Source organism: Mixophyes fleayi, chromosome 6 (genome assembly GCF_038048845.1).
Source record: "Mixophyes fleayi isolate aMixFle1 chromosome 6, aMixFle1.hap1, whole genome shotgun sequence".
Lineage (NCBI taxonomy): Eukaryota > Metazoa > Chordata > Amphibia > Anura > Limnodynastidae > Mixophyes > Mixophyes fleayi.
The window spans coordinates 78,669,099-78,688,126 of NC_134407.1; the positions used below are offsets into that span (position 1 = coordinate 78,669,099).

Consider the following 19,028-nt stretch of genomic DNA (forward strand, 5'->3'; position numbering starts at 1 on the left):
GAAGAGTTGCTACTGTGATTTTCACTGTACTTAGCCACAACTTGTTACTTTATTTCTACTTCAGATGTTTCCTTTATCCTTGTGGTGAAAGGTGTACACTGGGCACCTTTACTAAAGGTCATTCCACCCGAAACTTCCTTTCAACTAGTACCAGTATAAATAACTTTTAATTTTCTTGTGGTAATGTCTGTTATGTTATACTTGCACCTTTTGTATATTGCTAAAAGTTATCTGTATCTATCGAGTGAACATCTTATACTATGGGGTTAAACTTGTGGTTTAGCAGAGTCTACCCCCTTCTCATACACCAAGAGCATGCTCATATACACCAAGAGCAATCCCCACTAGATAAGGCCAACCAATAGCATCCCTTCCACAGGGAAACTAATTCCAGTACCCAGGAGGCCAGAAGGTGGAAAAATTAATGCATTTAAGTGCCGAAACAAAGGAAAATTGAATTGTCCGTTTGATTCAGGGTGGCTGGGGAATAAGGTCACTTGGTCTGGAAGTAGTACTTAGCAGTAGGAGCAATGCTGTTGGGAACATTAGCCAGGAGTACTCAATGGAAAAGCTAAGCCATAGTTACCTTAGTCCCACATAATTGCTTTGTGGTTCACTGGGTGGAAAATCACCTAGGGAATTCCAAAGATAGGCTTCTACATCCGGACACAATCCCTTTTTGTTTAAAATAAAGAACTTTTGTCTCCAAAAATATATTTATTTTAAGAATAGGTTACAGTTAGTTTTGCAAAGTGTGAAACGGCGTCTGCCGAGGTTGAACAGCCTACTGAGTTCCGCTGTGCATGGGTAAATACTTACACCCCGGCAGATATCCAACTTAGCCAATGGTAAATTTTTATTAATGTGATACAATACACATTTCCTAATTAAGATAATTAAATCAGGCATAGAGAGCCACCCTGTCTGGCTTATGAATACACTCCTAAACCTTATCTAGTTTGCCTACAGATGTAGCTAAAATCAAAAAATTACAGTCTCTCACTGTTAATTAGTAAAAAAATAGAGGATACAGAAGAAAAAGAAGAGGATTGTTCCTATCGCACCAGTGGAGAACGCCAAAACAATATAGTAAAAACCTGTAATAATCTAGCTATATGGGGTTCAACCTATCGTTGGAATATACATTGGAATTGAAAAAGGAATGAGGAGGATGATTAGGTGCACTGGAGTTCACTGTAACATCATATATGATATATGTGGAATCAGAAAATAAAAATAAAATATAACTTTTATTAGTACACTAAAACAGCGAGATATATGGAATATCTGAAAAAAAACCAGTGTGTATTTAAAACTAACTGGATGCATGCTTCACCATGATTATGTATAATAATATGGGAGTAGCACGGGGGGTTGCTCAATAGTATCTAGTGGGGAAACAACCGCCCCTTAAATAAATCCAAAATAAACTATGGTGATCATGGTGGCTCAATAGCTGGCATAGAGTAACCGGGGGGAACCCCTTGCTAACGTCTATAGATGAAGGTCTGCTGCTCAGAGTGGGAAGTTTAATCACAGCTCCCTTACTAGTACACCACGAAACAATCCAGACAATCTGCAGAGCAAACTAGCCCAAAGCTAAATCAATTTATGGGAGGTGTATTGCTGACTACCTATCCAATGCTCCACTAACTCTGGACATAATTAAGCAAGCCAATTCAACCCACTCAAAGTAACTCCTAAATTAGGCAAGATAGCAAAAGCATCCAGCGAGACGCCAACGCGCGCTTCGCTGAGTATGCTTAGTCTCTCACTGTTAGACTGTAATGTGTGTTTAAACAGCAATGCAAATAGCAGTGTAGAATATTTACAATCTATATAATAATATACATAATTGGCTATTTACTCCATTGTGCTTTAAGCATAACACTTGATTGGCTAGATTTGGAATACTGTGGGCACCACCCCTAGCCAGATCTCCTGTTGACCCAATACTCGGCTGAAAACATTGTAGTGTTTTCCCAGCCTTACTTCTTTTGCATAAGTAAACCATACTTGCCCACAGACCCACAGAATTTCGGGCTGGTCTCCCGGGAGAGTAGGGCATTCTCCCTGATTTGGAGCATTCATGACGTGATTCTTGGGGAATCGCCTCATTTTGTAGCGCACCCCCCCTACTCCCAGTTGAATGACGTACTTGTGTCATATTGCCGCAGGGGGAGGGGCCAAAATGCAGTAATTCACACAGTGCTCCACCCCCACATGCCCACCTCTTCCCCAGGATCTCCTAGAGGAGTTGATAATATGTGCTATATGCACATGAAATCCTCACCTATAGTGTAATAGATAAAATACCCCAATCTCATATATTACCGCTCTTAAGGCTGATATTCAAACAAAGTAAGGGGGTGAGCAGAGGCATGCTATGGGGAATGAAAACACAGATAGTCATAATGTGTGCTAGGGCAGGCACTTTCGGTAGGTTTTTGAAACAGGCTACTGTGACTATGTGTCCATTCATGGTCACCAATCATCAGCAAATTTACACACAGTAAATTTCAGTACTGTCGTTAAGACAAATAGGGATCAGTAAAAAGTGGCAACCTGACACTACTAAAGATCACATAGCACCCCTTCTTATTATGCAGTCGACTCCTTTTCCTTAAGATGCTACAAATTTTAATATCTAAAAAAAATTAAAATCATGTAAGTACTGTGTCAGTAAACACGTTGCTTGCAGTACATTTTTCTAAAATTGTAAGTAAAGAATATTTTCAAGGGTTGGCCACCTACACCTTTAGATCATTGCTTTCATTAAATAAAAGTTTTCAGTTTTATCCTGCTCAGATTAACCTTGTATATATCATACTTTACCTAGAGTAGGGCAAATTTATTCCCAGATTCCAGAAGAATTACCCAAAACCCTAGCACCAGTCCTCATTCGACAGAGCCAGCAATGCTCAAATTAAAAATAAATAGTTTGAAAAGTGAGTAGCAGTCTACCAATTCCTCAGCCAGCCTCATTGCTAGTCAGTCTTGGCTGGTTTCCACTACAGGTGGGAGACCATAGTGAAAGCATCCCAGGCTGTTCAGCACAGGATGGAGGACTCTATGGGGGTCGTGCAAAAAAAAAAAAGTTGCAATCAATTCTGAAAAATCCAACTTTGGTACCACGTCACAGTTTATATTGAGCATGGCCAGCCCATTCAATCGCTCTTGCATAGTTGAGTAATGATAGGTTTTCACATTCTTCAGCACACTAATCGCTCATTCACCAGAAGCAACAGATGCTGGCAAACTGAGGAAAATGTGCAAAGCAATTGCGATGTTGGGAAATACCCCATAAAATCCAAGTTCTAGGATTTCTGTAATAAGTTACTTTGGCTTGTTTTCCAACTTAAAGTTTGTACTATAAATTGGCTTCAGGAAAATTAGTTTGTCACTGAAATTTTGGGCAATGTCTTTCTTGTACTGTTGCTGAAAGTTTTAAGCTGCGGAGAACAGGTCTTCATTACTCATTTTGTTGAATTCCCAAAGAAACTTAAACAAGTTACAAATAACTTTCAAAGCAGTAAATCGACGATGAAGAGCAGACAGAATGGAGTCTATGGTTACATAGAAAAGGTTGACCCTGGGGGGCGTGGCCTGGAAGCTGTTGGGAGAAGACGTGCTGCACCAGAGCTCCGTGCAAAAAACCCACAAGTTAGCCCTAAAAACAGCTCAAAAGCGAAATTTAAATTTATATCTCCAACCCAACACCTTCGTGGATCGGTCGGGTGTGTGCCGGTCCCTTCTGGTGGACAGAGTGGTGCCCCAAACGAGTGGGAAGCGTTCCTGCTGGACTGCGTTGCCCCCCCCCTGCACTGGTCGGAATTAGAGAGCTGCAGGAGCGACCCGGACCAAAGCTACCCCCAAAATACTTCAGCCTACCTGGCGGAGGGAACGAGGCTCCGGGAGGCTCGCCGGCGGAGGAGAGGCACGGTGCCCGGGCGTGGCGATGCAGACGGAGACGAGTCCAACTTGGCTGGGCTCCCTGCTTGTGGCTGGTTGCGGGACTGTATTCGGATAGGAAGCGACCCAGAGTTTTTGTCGAAAGGTCCCACTACACTGGACCGGAAGCGGTCGCAGCCATCGCAGTCTTCTCTTCCGGCGGTCCAGCGGCCGAGGTGCATACAGGGAGGGCTGTGAAACCCAGAGGTGCTGTAGCAGGTAGAGTTGGCAGCCCTGCCTCACACACACGTGTCTTCCTGCACCCGAGTATAGACCAGAGGAACTGGGGTTTTCCTCGCGACCCTGCCACGCGCAATTGTCAGGAAGTCCTCCTCTAAAGCTTAAAGGACACAGCCTAAATTTCCCAGCTGGTCACCCGAGCCATTAAAGGGTTCTCCCCCTCTACATTAGATCTGGCTCAGCAGCTGCGCTCAGAGCAGCTCCTGTGAAGACCCCAGTGTTTCAGAGGGCTCTCCTGGCTTGTCTCTCTATGGACTTATACCTGAAATTCCTGGACTCTGCTGCGCCCGCACGCCTGCAATACCCCACTGGAGGCCGATCTGGTGATAGGGCATATACGGCACACGGATGGTCCCAAAAGGAACACTCTCGAATTCAATGCAGTGTTACCCTATGTTTTCCGGAAGGAGTTGGCATTGGAAGGGTAAAAATCAACCAATTTCCTAGTAGTTCTCAAGTACGCATCCTCTGAATACAAAGAGTCCCTGCAGTTGCATGACAGCAGAAAGTGGATAGACAATTTAAGACAACCTCCTGCAATTTGGTCTTACGTGAGTAACCCAAATCCTACATTATCTGAAAGTATATTGCATTACCTATGGGACCTCTGTACATGCTATAAGCAAATTCGCCTGTCAAGTACTCAAGGAACTTTCTTTTCTTTTACTCAAGCAGCTACAATAATGTTCACTTAACTCATCAGGAATTGTCCCCCATCTGTCTGTTATGCGCTCACTATTGGTTGAGGGACCCACCAGGGATAGAATTTTCGACATGAATAAGTCCGTGGGTAGAGGTCGCCGGGGCACGGCGGGGGAAATCACACATCACTTTTCTCGTCAAGACTTTGTCTGTCATCACAAGTATGAAGAAATGAAACTGAGTTTGAACCACTCTATTCTCTTATGACTCTGCAATAAATCAGCTACTCCATCACCTGTGCTTTATGACTCTCCATTCAACACTTCCACCCACTCCCCCACATGGCTCCCCACATCATTACTCCATGCTATCCAGACATCCAGGAATAAACGACATCTTCTGCAGCCTCACTCTGCACTACTTCTCTGATTGGACAGGACATTGCAACTAGGAGATTCTTTTAATTCCCCAATTTTTTGCTATTTTACTCATAAATTCCAATGGTTGCCTAATTATTTTTCTTCCTCTCCTTTCATGGCATTATCTTTAGGACTATATCATCCCTCACCTATCCTGCAACACACATCTCTGTCCACTTTGCCCCTTCATTACTTAAGTCACCTCTAGTTAACACTCATGCACTCTTTTCCTATTTATTCAATAATTTTAATAGCCTCACACTGTCACCAGAAACTAAAAGGACACACATCTTACAATCATCTCTCCTACCTTTCTTCCTCCCTGCTTCTATTAGTTGGTGAAATATCACCTAATTCAGGTCCGCCTCACTTCTCCCACACACATATATCTGAATGCTACAGAAATCCAGCAAACCTCAAATGCATCACCTGCCTCTCCTTTCTTCCAAAGTCCTTAAATGTGCAATTTGTAATGCACTCTCTGTTTGTAACATACTTACCTACATACACAATCTCTTACTCTCAAACCACCTCAATCTTCTAGCAATAACAGAAACATGGCTCATGCATTCAGACAATGCCTTACCTGCAGCCCTTTCACATGGTAGTCTCTATTTCACCCATGCCTCTAGACCTGGAGACAGACAAGGATGTGGGTTTGGACTACTTCTCTCCCCACAGTGCACGTTCACAGTTCTACCAAATGGCCCATCACTCAATTTCACATCTTTTTAAGCACGTTCTGTTAGAATTTTTAACCCATTCACTATGCGTGTTGCTGTCATCTATCGCCCCCCGGACCACACCAACATTTTCTTGAACACTTTTCTGCATGGCTACCTCACTTCTTATCCTCTGACATCCCCACCATCATCATGGGTGATTTCAACATCCCTATTGCTAATCCACGTTCCAATGCTGCTTCCAAACTACTCCCTCTAACATCCTCACTTGACCTGTCCCAGTGGATTGAATCCACTGCTCAGGCTGGCCACTGTCTTAATCTTGTTTTCTCTAGACTATGCTCAGTTTCTGATTTGCTTAACACTCCTTTCCCCCTCTTGGATCATCCACTTATTAGCTACTTGCACGCCCCCAGTGGTAAACTCTTCCAAGCATCCTCACACCTGCAGGAATATTAACTCTATTGATTTTCAACAGTTTTCCACCTCTCTTCAACGCCTTCTCTCCGCAATTTCTACATTTTCCTCCCCTGATAGGGCAGTACCTCATTTTCACCAAACCCTAGCAACTGCCCTTGATCAAGTGGCTCCGTGTAGACTTCATTGCCAACCGTGGCACACTAAAGTAACACAAACTCTACAAAAACTTTCTCGTAAAGCAGAACGTCACTGGCGTAAATCTTGTACCTCTAATGATTTCATCACATATACTGCTATCTACCATTCCTATAGAAATGCTCTGGACACTGCAAAACAAACATACTTCCAATCTCTCATCTATGCTCAGGATTCTAGCCCCAAATGCCTTTTCAACACATTTAAATCTGTTCTCAAGTCCTCCCACCCCAAACCCTCCAACTACCATCAGTTACTGATTCTCTTTCTGCCATTTCATCTTGGATGTCTTCTCGCTAACTCAACCTCAATTTTTCAAAAAAATGATTTATTAATAATCCCACCCAAAAACAGAAGCTTACTCCCTGACATTTCTATTTCTGTTCATAACATGACCATAAATCCCACCCCACAAGCTCGCTGCCTAGGTGTAATCCTTGACTCACAATTATCCTTTGTTACCCACATCGACTCAATATCTAAATCATGTTACATACATCTAAAGAACATTTCCAGAATACGCACATATCTCATACAAGACACTGTAAAAAACTTAATTCATGAATTCATCATCTCCTGCATTGACTATTGCAATTCCCTCCTTACTGGTGTTTCCAAAATCTATTTTGCACTGTGGGCTAGACTGATTTTCCTTGCAAACCGTTCTTCGTCTGCTGAGCCACTCTGTCAGTCTCCACATTGTTTGACTGTTTTTCAACGAATCCAATAGAAAATTCTTCTACTAACATAGAAGGCAGTCAACAAAATTGCATCGACATACATCTCCTCACTTGTCTCAAAATATCTCCAAACTCGACAACTCCGTTCTGCACAACATCTGCGTCTCTCTTCCACTCCTATCACATCACAGTGGCCTAGTGGTTAGCACGTCTGCCTCATAGCACTGGGGTCATGAGTTCGATTCCCGACCATGGCCTTATCTGTGTGGAGTTTGTATGTTCTCCCTGTGCTTGTGTGAGTTTCCTCCGGGTGCTCTGGTTTCCTCCCACACTCCAAAAACATACTGGTAGGTTAATTGGCTGCAATCAAAAATTGACCCTAGTCTCTACCTCTCTGTCTGTGTGTGTGTCTATAGTAGGGAATTTAGACTGTAAGCTCCAATGGGGCAGGGATTGATGTGAATGAGTTCTCTGTACAGCGCTGCGGAATTAGTGGCGCTATATAAATAAATGATGATGATGATGATCCTCACATTCCCGGCTACAGGACATTTTTCGTGCTGCAACCACTTTGTGGAATTCCCTCGCTCGCACAGTAAGACTTTTCTCTAATCTTAAAACCTTCAAGCATTCTCTGAAAACCCACCTCTTCAGACAAGCTTATGATATTCCTCAACCAGCATCTTAATCTCCCTAGGTTACCCTATTACCACCCTCTACACAGCTAACACAAGACAACAACTTTCTGACCAACATTACTGTGTGTCTGATCACACAGCCCACTCAATACTTTTTACCTTTGCATTTTAGCTGGTCCAATGTGTTTCAAACGCCCATTGTCCCATAGATTGTAAGCTTGTGAGCAGGGCCCTCTTACCTCTCTGTCTGTATGTATTACCCAATATTGTTTTATTAATGTTTGTTCCCAATTGTAAAGCACTACGGAATTTGCTGACGTTATATAAATAAATGATGATGATCTTTTGCACATTTTCCGTGAAATGTAAGAGCTGAGGCATGTTCCACTTGGAATCCTTAAAAATTTTCAAGGCAGCCAGTGAAATCAATTCGCTCCATCTCGTCTCATATATCTTCCTGTAGTTTTGTGTGCTTTCAACCGTAGCATTGCAGCCCTCCATCATGGCGTGGCACTCCACAATGCTCGCTATCTTTTGCAGGCCGTGCCTGACCTTGAGTGCCAACGAGGGAGTATTAAATGTACCTGTCTCCTCGACATAGCTAGCTACCAGTTTCACAGTGTCTACAATGTGCAGAAAGTTTGATGGGGTTGTAAAGTCTTCCATCCTCTCCAATGGGGTAGCTCTTCTTGCCTGTAGCTTGTAGCCTGCCCATTTCTCTAAACCTTGGACAGATGTACTTGTGCATGCCAACATCTGAACCAACCCAGTTGAAGAGATGCTGCCCGATCTGCATGATGCATCGGATATATGTGACTAGTAGTTAGACTTCATCCTGGGTTATGTCACTTAAGAGCTTCCAAAAGCCACCACTGATGTCAGGTGAATCAGGCTGAGCAAAGGCACACAGTGACTGGACTTACATCTCTTCATGTGTCACCACAGATATTTCCTTGCAAACAAGCACAGTGCATAAAGCCATCAGCATCCATCTCTTTGTCTGGAAGTTTGCACGGGACCAAAATGCCATGGCCTAACCTCATTGCCTCAGCGTTGTGTGCAAAGTTGCCCCTATTGCGAAGATGTGACCAGTTGCATACACATTTATTTTGAGTGCTTGGGGAATTTCACGGCCCAGGCTACTTCAGTCTCATTTCGGTGAACATGCTCCATGTGCCGTGTTATTCTTGAGAGGGCTTCTCACAGTACAGGCAGTACTGTGAGAAGCCCTGGAGCCATCACTCTTTCTGGATAGCGTTTGGACGGACAGAGCGTCGTCTCTCCGACCCTCTGTGTTTAATACACTGCTACCAGAAGGTTCAGAATGGTCGTACATAGAACTCACCTATGGGTACCTGCTCTTTGCTCCACTGGTGGGCATTGAGGCATCACCGCTGGTGTCTAAACCACTGTCGTCCGAATGTCAGGGGCATACCCATCTCCCCTGCTTTCTGGGCTATAGTCGGTGCCACCGGTGGGCTCTGTCATGCTCTACTACCCCCACTTAACCTTCAACAGCAGACGGATGCAACTATGTCTTGACCAGTTAAGTGTATAAAGCACCGGATGGCTGCAGTCATTTCCTCATTCTGCTCCTGTTATATATATATATATATATATATATATGGATGGTCTACTGACCTCTGGCGGTGGAATGCATACTCACACTCTCGTCCACATTGGACACACGCACACTTTTGATCCGACAAAAGTGACTCGAGGGGACATGGCAGAGTTTTATGCTGAGCAAATCAGCAAGATCTCCTGCATTCATTAGCCTTGGGAATGTTTGTGGGGACCACAATTTTTGTCCCCACTATGACTCAGGTCCTCACAGTATTGGTGTGTAAACAGGTCAATGTCCCCACAAGCACATGAATGCAAGTACACACACACACACTTACCTTAATTTTACCCCAGCAATCACACACACACACACACACACGCACACACACACGCACACACTTAAGAAAACCGTGAGTTTTCCTGGCTGCAGCTCCTCCTTCTCCCTGTGAGTCTGGCAGCTGCTGCTCAGTACATGTAGCCGCACCCCCCTTCTCCAGACATTACTCTCTCTCCCTCTCCTCAAGTTTTGGCAGCCCTGTGGAACCGGAAGGAGACTACAGAAAATGAGCCGGGTGCACCGCTTATAAAAACATTGCAGCATGTGCCCGGAAAATGGATATTGTGGCCCTAGTTGCAGCCTGTTACCCCATTTATTTTATTTATCTTTAAAAGCAGTTGTTCACGTAAAAAAAATTATATTTTAAAATAAATTTATAAAAACAAAACCTGTTGAATCTACACAAGCATGAGCATTGTAACAATAAAAAAATGAAGAAATTAAATTACCTAACACGCCAATTCTCCAATTCCTTGAGTAAACGTTGAATATCAAACAGTTCAGTCCAGTTTCCTAATTATAAACAAATTATTCCCTTGCGAAGTTGCAAGTCACTCACCCCAGCAAATGTCAAGGGCAAGTGACGTTCTTCTGTGTCTGTGTGGATAGATGTATCATGAACAGAGAGAGCAATAAGCACATGCGCCGCTGCAAGTTATGCCAATCTAACTAATTAACATGTTTAGGTTTTAACTTTTATTACTTGGAAATTGCCAATGTAGCAAATGGATAAATATAAAAAAATAAAATTAAAAGTAAGTCGGAACAACAATAAGTCGGAAAATTTTGAGGCCTGCTGCCCAGGGGGAAATTTCTCCCCTAGCCCATCCCTCTGGTAGGGCCTGGATTTCTCTCTTATAGTTTAAAACAGCCATGGATGGGTAGTGTTGGAGTTGTTTTGACATTTTTGAGGGGGTATGCTCCCTGGGATGCCTATTCAGTACTTTCCTAGGAACATTTTCACTCTTCCCAACTCCTCCCCTCTGCCTATGCAAACTGTTGTTTCATTGCAAATGTACCCATCTAACTTCACCTACGTATGTGCTCTCTTGGATATCTAAGCACACTTTCACAAATCGAGGATCCACAGGTGCATTTGCTGATCTGGAGCCAGCATCTGACTGGCCCATTGGGGTACCAGTGAAATTCTGGTGGGACCCGCAGTCTGCGGGCCCTATATCCTTTTCTACAGAGGCAGACAGTGAAATCCACACGGCCCACATAGTCCGTGCAATCCATGGGTCCCGCTCGGATTCAGACTGCACAAATCCTCAGCGCCCACCTGAGCTCAAACTGTAGAATCCAGCATAATAATATTTACTGGAACAAATGGTTTAAATGAAGCAGCTTCTGTAAATAACGTATTGCTCCTAGAACTGCTGCTCCTTTATCAGCACAATAGTTGCACAAGCTAATACTCTTTATAGGCCAGCAATAGTGTTGTAGCGTAGTACTCTTGTATTATGACAAATAACATTCCGGGCTGGCCAGGATATGTGGTTCCACAGGACTGAACGGTATCTAATAGTCACAAAGTTCCCTCAACAAAGTTGCTGCTTGGGTAGGAAGCATAATATCAATGTTGGACTCCCTTTTAGTTGTGGGGGGTGGTGCAGGACATATACCATTTAGAGATACTACTATTGCCTTGAGTTTAAATAGTACTCCAATGCAGGCTGAGTACTGTAATTCCACAAATCATAATAAGATTCTCACAGATAGTCAGTCTCTGCACCAAACAAAATGGCTGATCCTTGATACTGTCAAAATAGTGGTGGTTAACAAACACAACTTCTGTTGAACTCCAACTAGCCTCCTGCTTGTCTGTTCCACAGCTCCCACTCTCAGGCAACCTTAGATATTGCGTGATTTCATCTGTGATATCCCTCTCAGTCTGTCATTTCTTGACTGAGAGTTGCACAAACCAATGAGAGCAGGAGTAGGAAAACTATGCTTCCAGAACATGCACCAATCTTTTAAAGGGACACATACCCATTTATCAAAATCTGGGGCACTACACTATATGTTATTGTTAATTACTGTTTATTTAATGTTCTTTAACTCTTCTGAAAGACTAATTTTTAGGAATGAGGCAAATCCATATTTTAAGATTTAGCTAAATTATAAAAAAGTGTGGGGAGAGGAGGAAGGGTGGTGAATTAATGTAATGCAGGTGGAGGCATGAGGTATTAATAGTGTGTGAAAGATGTAATGGTGATCCCTAAACATTTTAAATTGGGGTGTGGGCTAATGTAACAGTGAGGTGGTTTTGGGGTTAATCACTGAATGTGGGGCTGAGTTTGGGGAGAAGCGTTGCTGTTTGTTTGATGTGAATACGAATTATTTAGTGTTAGGTTGTTTAGGGAGGGAATTTTTTTTTTTAAATGTAAATACTATTAATTTAATATCTGAGGAGGTTGGGGGGAATAAATGCATTTATTAAATGCAAATATTAATAAGGGAAACCGGTTTATTTATTAAATATGAGTACTATTAATTTAATGCTGGTGCTTATAACATGGAGGGAGGATTAATTATAAAATGTGGGTGCTATTGATTTAAAGTTGGGGCTGGTTGGTGGGGACCTAGAGTGTTCACTCATCGTTAGGCTTTCCATATTTTATGTACCAATCTTTTTTTCCCAAACAGGGCACCAACATTCCAGAATCCAGACAAGCAACTGAGTTTAAGACACCAGCAACTACTACAGGTAGTGAAAGCTGCAAGAACAGGTAGGAGAGAGCTGGACTGTCTGCAAAGTGTCCCGATTATGGGTGGTTGTTCCACTAAGTCAGGAAATTGTCCCAGACTGTGTACTCTTTATAAACATTGCATACACTGCACTGCTTTATATACTACACTATGAGGCTAACCTTATCTTTTGTGGGCTGACACAAAGGATAAGGTAACCTGACTGGTAACGCCTCACATCCCCTCTCATTGTATCCCCTTGGTGGGCCCTTCACGCCTCAGTCCAACACAGTATGGAGAAGCTGTTTTGCACTTTAAAAATTACCTCCTCTGTCTGCCATAAACAAGTGTGCATCCCAATTCTGCTTTGAATTGTATCTGTACAGACTCTTTGGGCTAGATTTACTATCAGGCGTGTTTGTAAAGCCGCCGACTTTCGGCGGGTTTGCCGGCGGTTTAGCCATCGCCGGATTTACTAACGCTAAACCCGCCATCCAAACGGCCAGAAATGATGTTTTCAAACCCGCCTCTGTATAAAGCGCCGTGACGGTTTCAACAATGCTCCACATACAAACAGCCGGATTTACTATTAGGGGGTTTATAAAGGCGCCGGAAAACCGCCATTCAAAAGACCAAAATGAAAGCGCTGCTTGTGAGCGGCGAGATTGTTCAAACAGTGTGCTGTTTGAGGTATTTGGTCAATCTGAACAGAAGGGAAAGGGCCATTTCATGTGCAAAGTTTGTCCCTTTGGGATTGTATATGTTAAAAGGCCAGTGTCTTGTAATGGCAGTGTAATTTGGGTTTCTTTTTCTCTTCTGTTTTCCCACGATGCAATTTTTTTACTAAGTTCAACATTTGTTTAATATTGCAACAAATCCCTTAACAGAGTGTAAAAGCAATTTTAACTGTACTCAATAAAGAATGGGTTTCTGGCTGATGACTCCTCTGCTGCATCCTCACACATCTGCACAGCACAAATTCAGGCACAAATCCACTAGTAGAGGTGTGTTATAGCGTACATTTGTACTTTGGTAAACCAGGTTCAGCTTACTAGAATAATCTGGTGGGGTGGTTATGTATGCACCTGAAAAGGGGTCTGATATTATCCTGGCTGGCTGTTTTATACATAATCTAGCATTACATCAATTTACCCCACCGATTAGTGCAGTACACACTGAAGCAGAAGGGGTCTGTGTCACATCTGGTGATGTGCAGAGCACAGAGGGCGGAAGGCAGATTAGAGTCCGTCTCATTACAAACTACTACACAATAGGAAAAACATTTATTTCTCTAAAATGTGTTTGATGTGAGTGCAATGTTTGTGACAGTCAGAGGGCAATGTGTAAATGATTTGAGTGCCTAGTTTTTTAAAACATCACTATACTCTTGTTTAATTAGCAGAAAATAAACACTGACACCATAGAAATTTAACTGCATTTATTGCAGTACAACACAATAAATAATAAAGGATAATGCTTATACAAAGTAAAAAAAGCATGAGGCAATAGTCATGTGTTAGCGCTAGCGACGCCTTTTTGCTTGCATATCGCTATGTTTTGCCCCACTCTGTCCTCTCCCTGGCCCACCCCTGGTGCGAGCACCTCTCCTTGGAGGAGTACTCTGTGCCGATCTGCTTGGCGTACTAGTGGTACTTGTGGTGGCCGAGGAAAAGGGTGAAGGCAAGCGGGCAATGAGTTCTTGCTGCAGTTGGCCTGCCAGCCGGGTCAGGTTCGCATTCCCCTCGCGAACGGAGGAATTTAATGCCTCCACAGCCCCAGTCATTTGGGCCATCTGCAGATTGGATTGCTCCCAGGCATTAGCCAGACGATTGATTGCAGCAGGAATTTGGCTATTTGTGCGGTGTATCCGCCTCAACTGGGCCGCAATTTGGGAAATGTTGTGAGTTTGGCTCTCCATGAAGACTGATTGCTGCTGCTGGAAAGCACCAATAGACTGCGCCATTTCACGGGCTGGGTCCATACTCTGAGGTGCCGGCTGCTGGTGTGCTGGGGCTTCAGCAGGGCCAGGTGCAACATCCTGGAAACCAGACACAGGGGCATCCACTGTTTCCAGGGTGATTATGGTTTGCTCATCTGGCTCAGGGGACATTTGGAGGGATTCCACCTGAGGTGCCTGGTATGAAGAGGGCCCTGTGTATGAAAATGACGGTAAGTATATAGGATATAATATGTTTGTATATTGCATTCTGAACACTTGATAGGAAAGAATAATCTTTACAAACTACAGATTGTTTCACAATTTTTGCATTAATGATTTATTGTCCTATGCTACCTGCTTAAGGATGCACATATTATCCTTTTAATACCCAGTATCATATGAACTATGTATGGTTGAGGGGGCTAAAAAAGCATAGTATTTGTAACCTACAAATATTGTGATTTATTACGCAATATCTGGCTAGACCGTGCCTTGGGGTACACAAATCCTATTTCAGTCCTCCCTCTGTGTAGTACATGCTGGGTATTTTGACTTAACTGCGTGTGTAAAAAAGTGAAGACGTTGCCTATAGCAACCAATCAGATTTGAGCTCTCTTTTTGTAGAATGCAATAAATAAAGTAAAGGTATATTCAGATTGGTTGCTCTAGCCAACATCTCAGTTTAGTAAATGTAGCCCTAAGGTCGCATAGCACACCATATTTTAATAAAAAAAATTTTGCCAGCAACATTTCCACAGAAAAACAATTAACTCCATTATTTAGCACAAAAACATAAATCACACACCTGCTTGCTCTTCTGTGGGCGAATCTCTGACTGAAGGTGGAGGTGTAGCTGTAGGAATGGGACTCAACTGTGGTCCAGGTGAATCTGGATGTATTAGAAAAAGCATACAATGTATTTGCAGCAAAAAGCCTTTTACAAATAATAAATCTTTGGAAGACATGTGTTTGCACATTAAAAAACAGTTATAAACAAAATTATTGCCCTTTACATACTGATTGAGTAAAAAAGACACTTTTACAATAAAAAAACATTTTCAATATTGTTAGCTTAAAAAGGACAAATCACTCACCAACTCCTTGGGCAAACGAGGGCGAATCTGTGTCTTGCCCATTAATTCCCTCCACTATTTCACGGGGCATTATCTGCCGCAGCTCCTCCTCATAGCTGGTATATTCAACGCGAAGAGGGGGGCCACCACCCGTGCGTCTTGTGGACCTCCTTTCCTGGGCCATTTTTTCCTTCAACCTCCTCTTAATGTCCGAAAATCTCTTGCGGCAGTGCGCCACTGTCCTCTTTAGTGGGCCCACCGCGTTAACAGCGTCGCACACTCTCCCCCACAATTGGTGGCGCCGCCTTAGCGGAGTCCGGGCTGCCAGGTTCCCCAAGATCACCTCGTAGCAGGGAATGATATTGTGCACCAACACACAATTCTCATCATGTGAGAAGCGCACATTCCTCCCTGTCTTGGTCTTCCTGCTCTGTCCTGTCTCCTCAACCTCTCCCTCTCCCTCCTCTGACCCCTCAACCTCCATCTCCCTCTCCTCAGCCTCTGCTCCCCTCCTATCTCTGGACATTTTTACCCAGAAGACAGAAAAACACAAAACACTGAAGGACTTACAAACACAAAGAACAAACTACACTACCTACAGACACACTCTCCACACAGTCACACACAAGTAACACAGACAGAGGACAAGTCAAATACAAAAAATACAAGACAGAAAATAAATGAGAAAATAAATGTACAAAACAGGAAAAAACCACAGGACTACTCACACTTCAATCAGATATCGCTCCACCAATCCACCAAACACCAACTCTCAGCAAACCACTATCCTCCAAACTCCTCTCACAAAACTCCTCTAAACCCTATCAGAGAAAAAAGTGTCAGGCCAGTGGTTTATATAGGGCTTGTGATGTCAAATCTCCTGAGTTTGAAAATAGCCAATAGTAACAGGCCAGGAGACAGGTGTAATTTTCAAAAAAACCGCCTTTACACAAAAGCGCCGTCATTTAAAGCAAAAGCGCCATGTTCTATTCAAAGCCGCCGGCGGCTTTGAGCATTACATCCCGCCGTTACATCGCCGGCGGCTTCAAATTGAAGCTGAAATGCGCCCATTAGTAAATCCGGCTGTTTGCAATGCAAACACGCCGGAAAACCGCCGCGATGCATGGCGGTTTGAAGCCGCCATGCATCACGCCTGATAGTAAATCTAGCCCTTTGTGTGACAAGGAGGATTTCAGTCAGAAATGTGCACACCAGCAAAAGGAAAAACAGTTCACTTCACATTTCTGTCTACTATAACATAGGAACAACCGCTTCAACTAATTACAATTTTTTTCTCCTAAGATACTTTGTTTGAGAGTGATTTGTGTTTTAAATAATCCATGAGAGTGCGGTTAGATTGTGTCTGTCTTTATTCAGCCAGACATTTTTACATTTTATATATTATAATTACTTTAATTAATACCTTAAAATTAAATTACTATAGTATATAAAAGCCGCCTGTTCACTGGCAGCTCTGCAGATAACTGATAAACTGGAAAAAGCCTCCTAAAAGTCTTCACCACTTAAGTTCCATTTGCATATCACATGTCAATATAGTTTCTTTATTTTGTATTTGGCTGCTGGCATTCTGCAAGGGATGCTCCAATTCACCCAACTCCCTGCAGTGTATAACATCTTGATGCACTAACAAATGTTTATACTCATACAAACAAATGAGGTAAACAGCAAGAGTTCAACACTTTCCCAAGTGTTGGGTGATCCAAAGACGGCAGTAACTGGAAACATAATGAGATGAAAAATTCCAGGGGGTATATTTACTAAACTGTAGGGTTGAAAAAGTGGAGTTGTTGCCTATAGCAACCAATCAGAGTCTAGCTGTCATTTAGTAGAATGTACTAAATAAATGATAAGTAGAATCTGATTGGTTGCTATAGGCAACAACTCCACTTTTCAAACCCGCAGTTTAGTAAATATACCCCCATCAGTCTCACTGTGTGAGTGTAATCATTTTATGCAGATGTATCTGAACTATCTAAGACCCTTTTATCATTGAGGTTCTCAAATATAAATGTGAGGACAAGGAATTTTCTTAAACCCCATCTAAAACAACAGCCTTCAATGTAGCTATAACATAACATTCAGGTAGTGGATGACAGAAATAACAAAACACATACGAAAAGAACTATCAAATTCACATTAGAAAATAAGGTGGTATTAATGCTGTGGTTTGCAGATGTCCATTTTAGTAAATGGCTTACCCTGATATTTTAACTGTCCAAAATATTCATTTTTTTCATTGCCTATGGTTTGTTTTGTGAAATAGATCAAATTTGAAATAAGTTTTTGCAGATGTGTCCTCACTACAGATTATTCCACCAGCCATCTCTAAACCTCAAAATATGATGAACAGTTTACGGACTGTTTATAGACAAATCCAAATGTTTAATTGCTCTGTGAGCTTTCCTGAATGAAAAGGATAACCTCCCTCTTCTTGTGGGTCTCCTCCCCAGTCTTCCACAGTTCAGAAATTGTGTCCTATGTCCATGTATTGATGCCTATGGAGATGGCCATTTTCATGGAGACCAAGATTTAATCAAAGACTGACAGGTAAGACAACATGACTTCAGTAATGGAGACAGAAATGTAAAAGACACTTCAGTTTCTAGAGATTCTTTAGCTGCTTTTTTTTAACGCATAGTTCCCTACTCTCCCGGAATGTCCGGAAGTCTCCCGCATTTCTGGGAGGGCTCCCGGGAGAGCAGAGCAATCTCCCAGTTCTCGCCCCCACAAATAGTTTGGGGGGGGGGCTTGACGAATTGCATCATTTTGGCCCCATCCCCTTAACATTTGTCACAATTTTAGCCAATTACAGAAGGGGGCGGGGCCAAAACAATGCAATTTGTCAAGCCCCGCCCCCGCACACCCACCTCCCCCGGGATCTCCCTAAAGCCAGTGAGGAAAAGTTGGCAAGTATGCTGTATTATTGTCGAAGTGGCTCCTTCCATCCTGATTGCAGCTATAGGAAATTTTCTGACAACATTTGTGTTAATAAACCCTTAATATAGAGGCTGCAAAATCATACAAAATGAGACAGTTAACTGCTGGGATTACAAATAAACAACCTGCACCCTTACACAGTAATTTCTAATATGTCTATATCATTTATACTACATTGCCTTTCCTATATAAGACCTGTTACCTTGTTTGCCTGAATGAGGAAGCAGTCTATGAAATCTCGTGGTGAGTCTGGATTCAGTGTACTTCTGTGAGAGTTAATTTGATCCTTGATGACAGATTTTATGTGCTCACATTCTTCAAAGATCTTCTGATGACGACCAGGCAGATACTTCATTATCCTCTCAAATGTAACATATGCCTATAAAAGTAAATTATGTCAGGATTTGCCATTTCCAGATGTGTGCAAAGGATGTATCTATAAGGGTTATTTATCGGGAGGATGTTCTATAATAAGCTATCTAATAAAAGTTACATTTTAAATGGGATAGGAGTGCTATTTCTTCCTTCTGTAATGAACTTCTGTTCATGATTCCTTCTTCCCTAACAATTGAGGACCAGCACCCCCACATGTATAT

At 42.6% G+C, this 19,028-nt stretch overlaps 1 protein-coding gene across 4 annotated transcripts in view; it reads right to left on the reverse strand.

The window, feature by feature from the left end:
• Positions 1-19,028, reverse strand: part of LOC142161366 (cytochrome P450 2C20-like) — a 131,754-nt gene that overhangs the window by 41,660 nt on the left and 71,066 nt on the right. For all 4 annotated transcript variants that reach the window (XM_075216920.1, XM_075216922.1, XM_075216921.1 and 1 more), the window contains one exon: positions 18,635-18,811. In XM_075216920.1, coding sequence (XP_075073021.1) covers positions 18,635-18,811 — 177 coding nt within the window. The remainder of the gene's footprint in view (positions 1-18,634; positions 18,812-19,028) is intronic.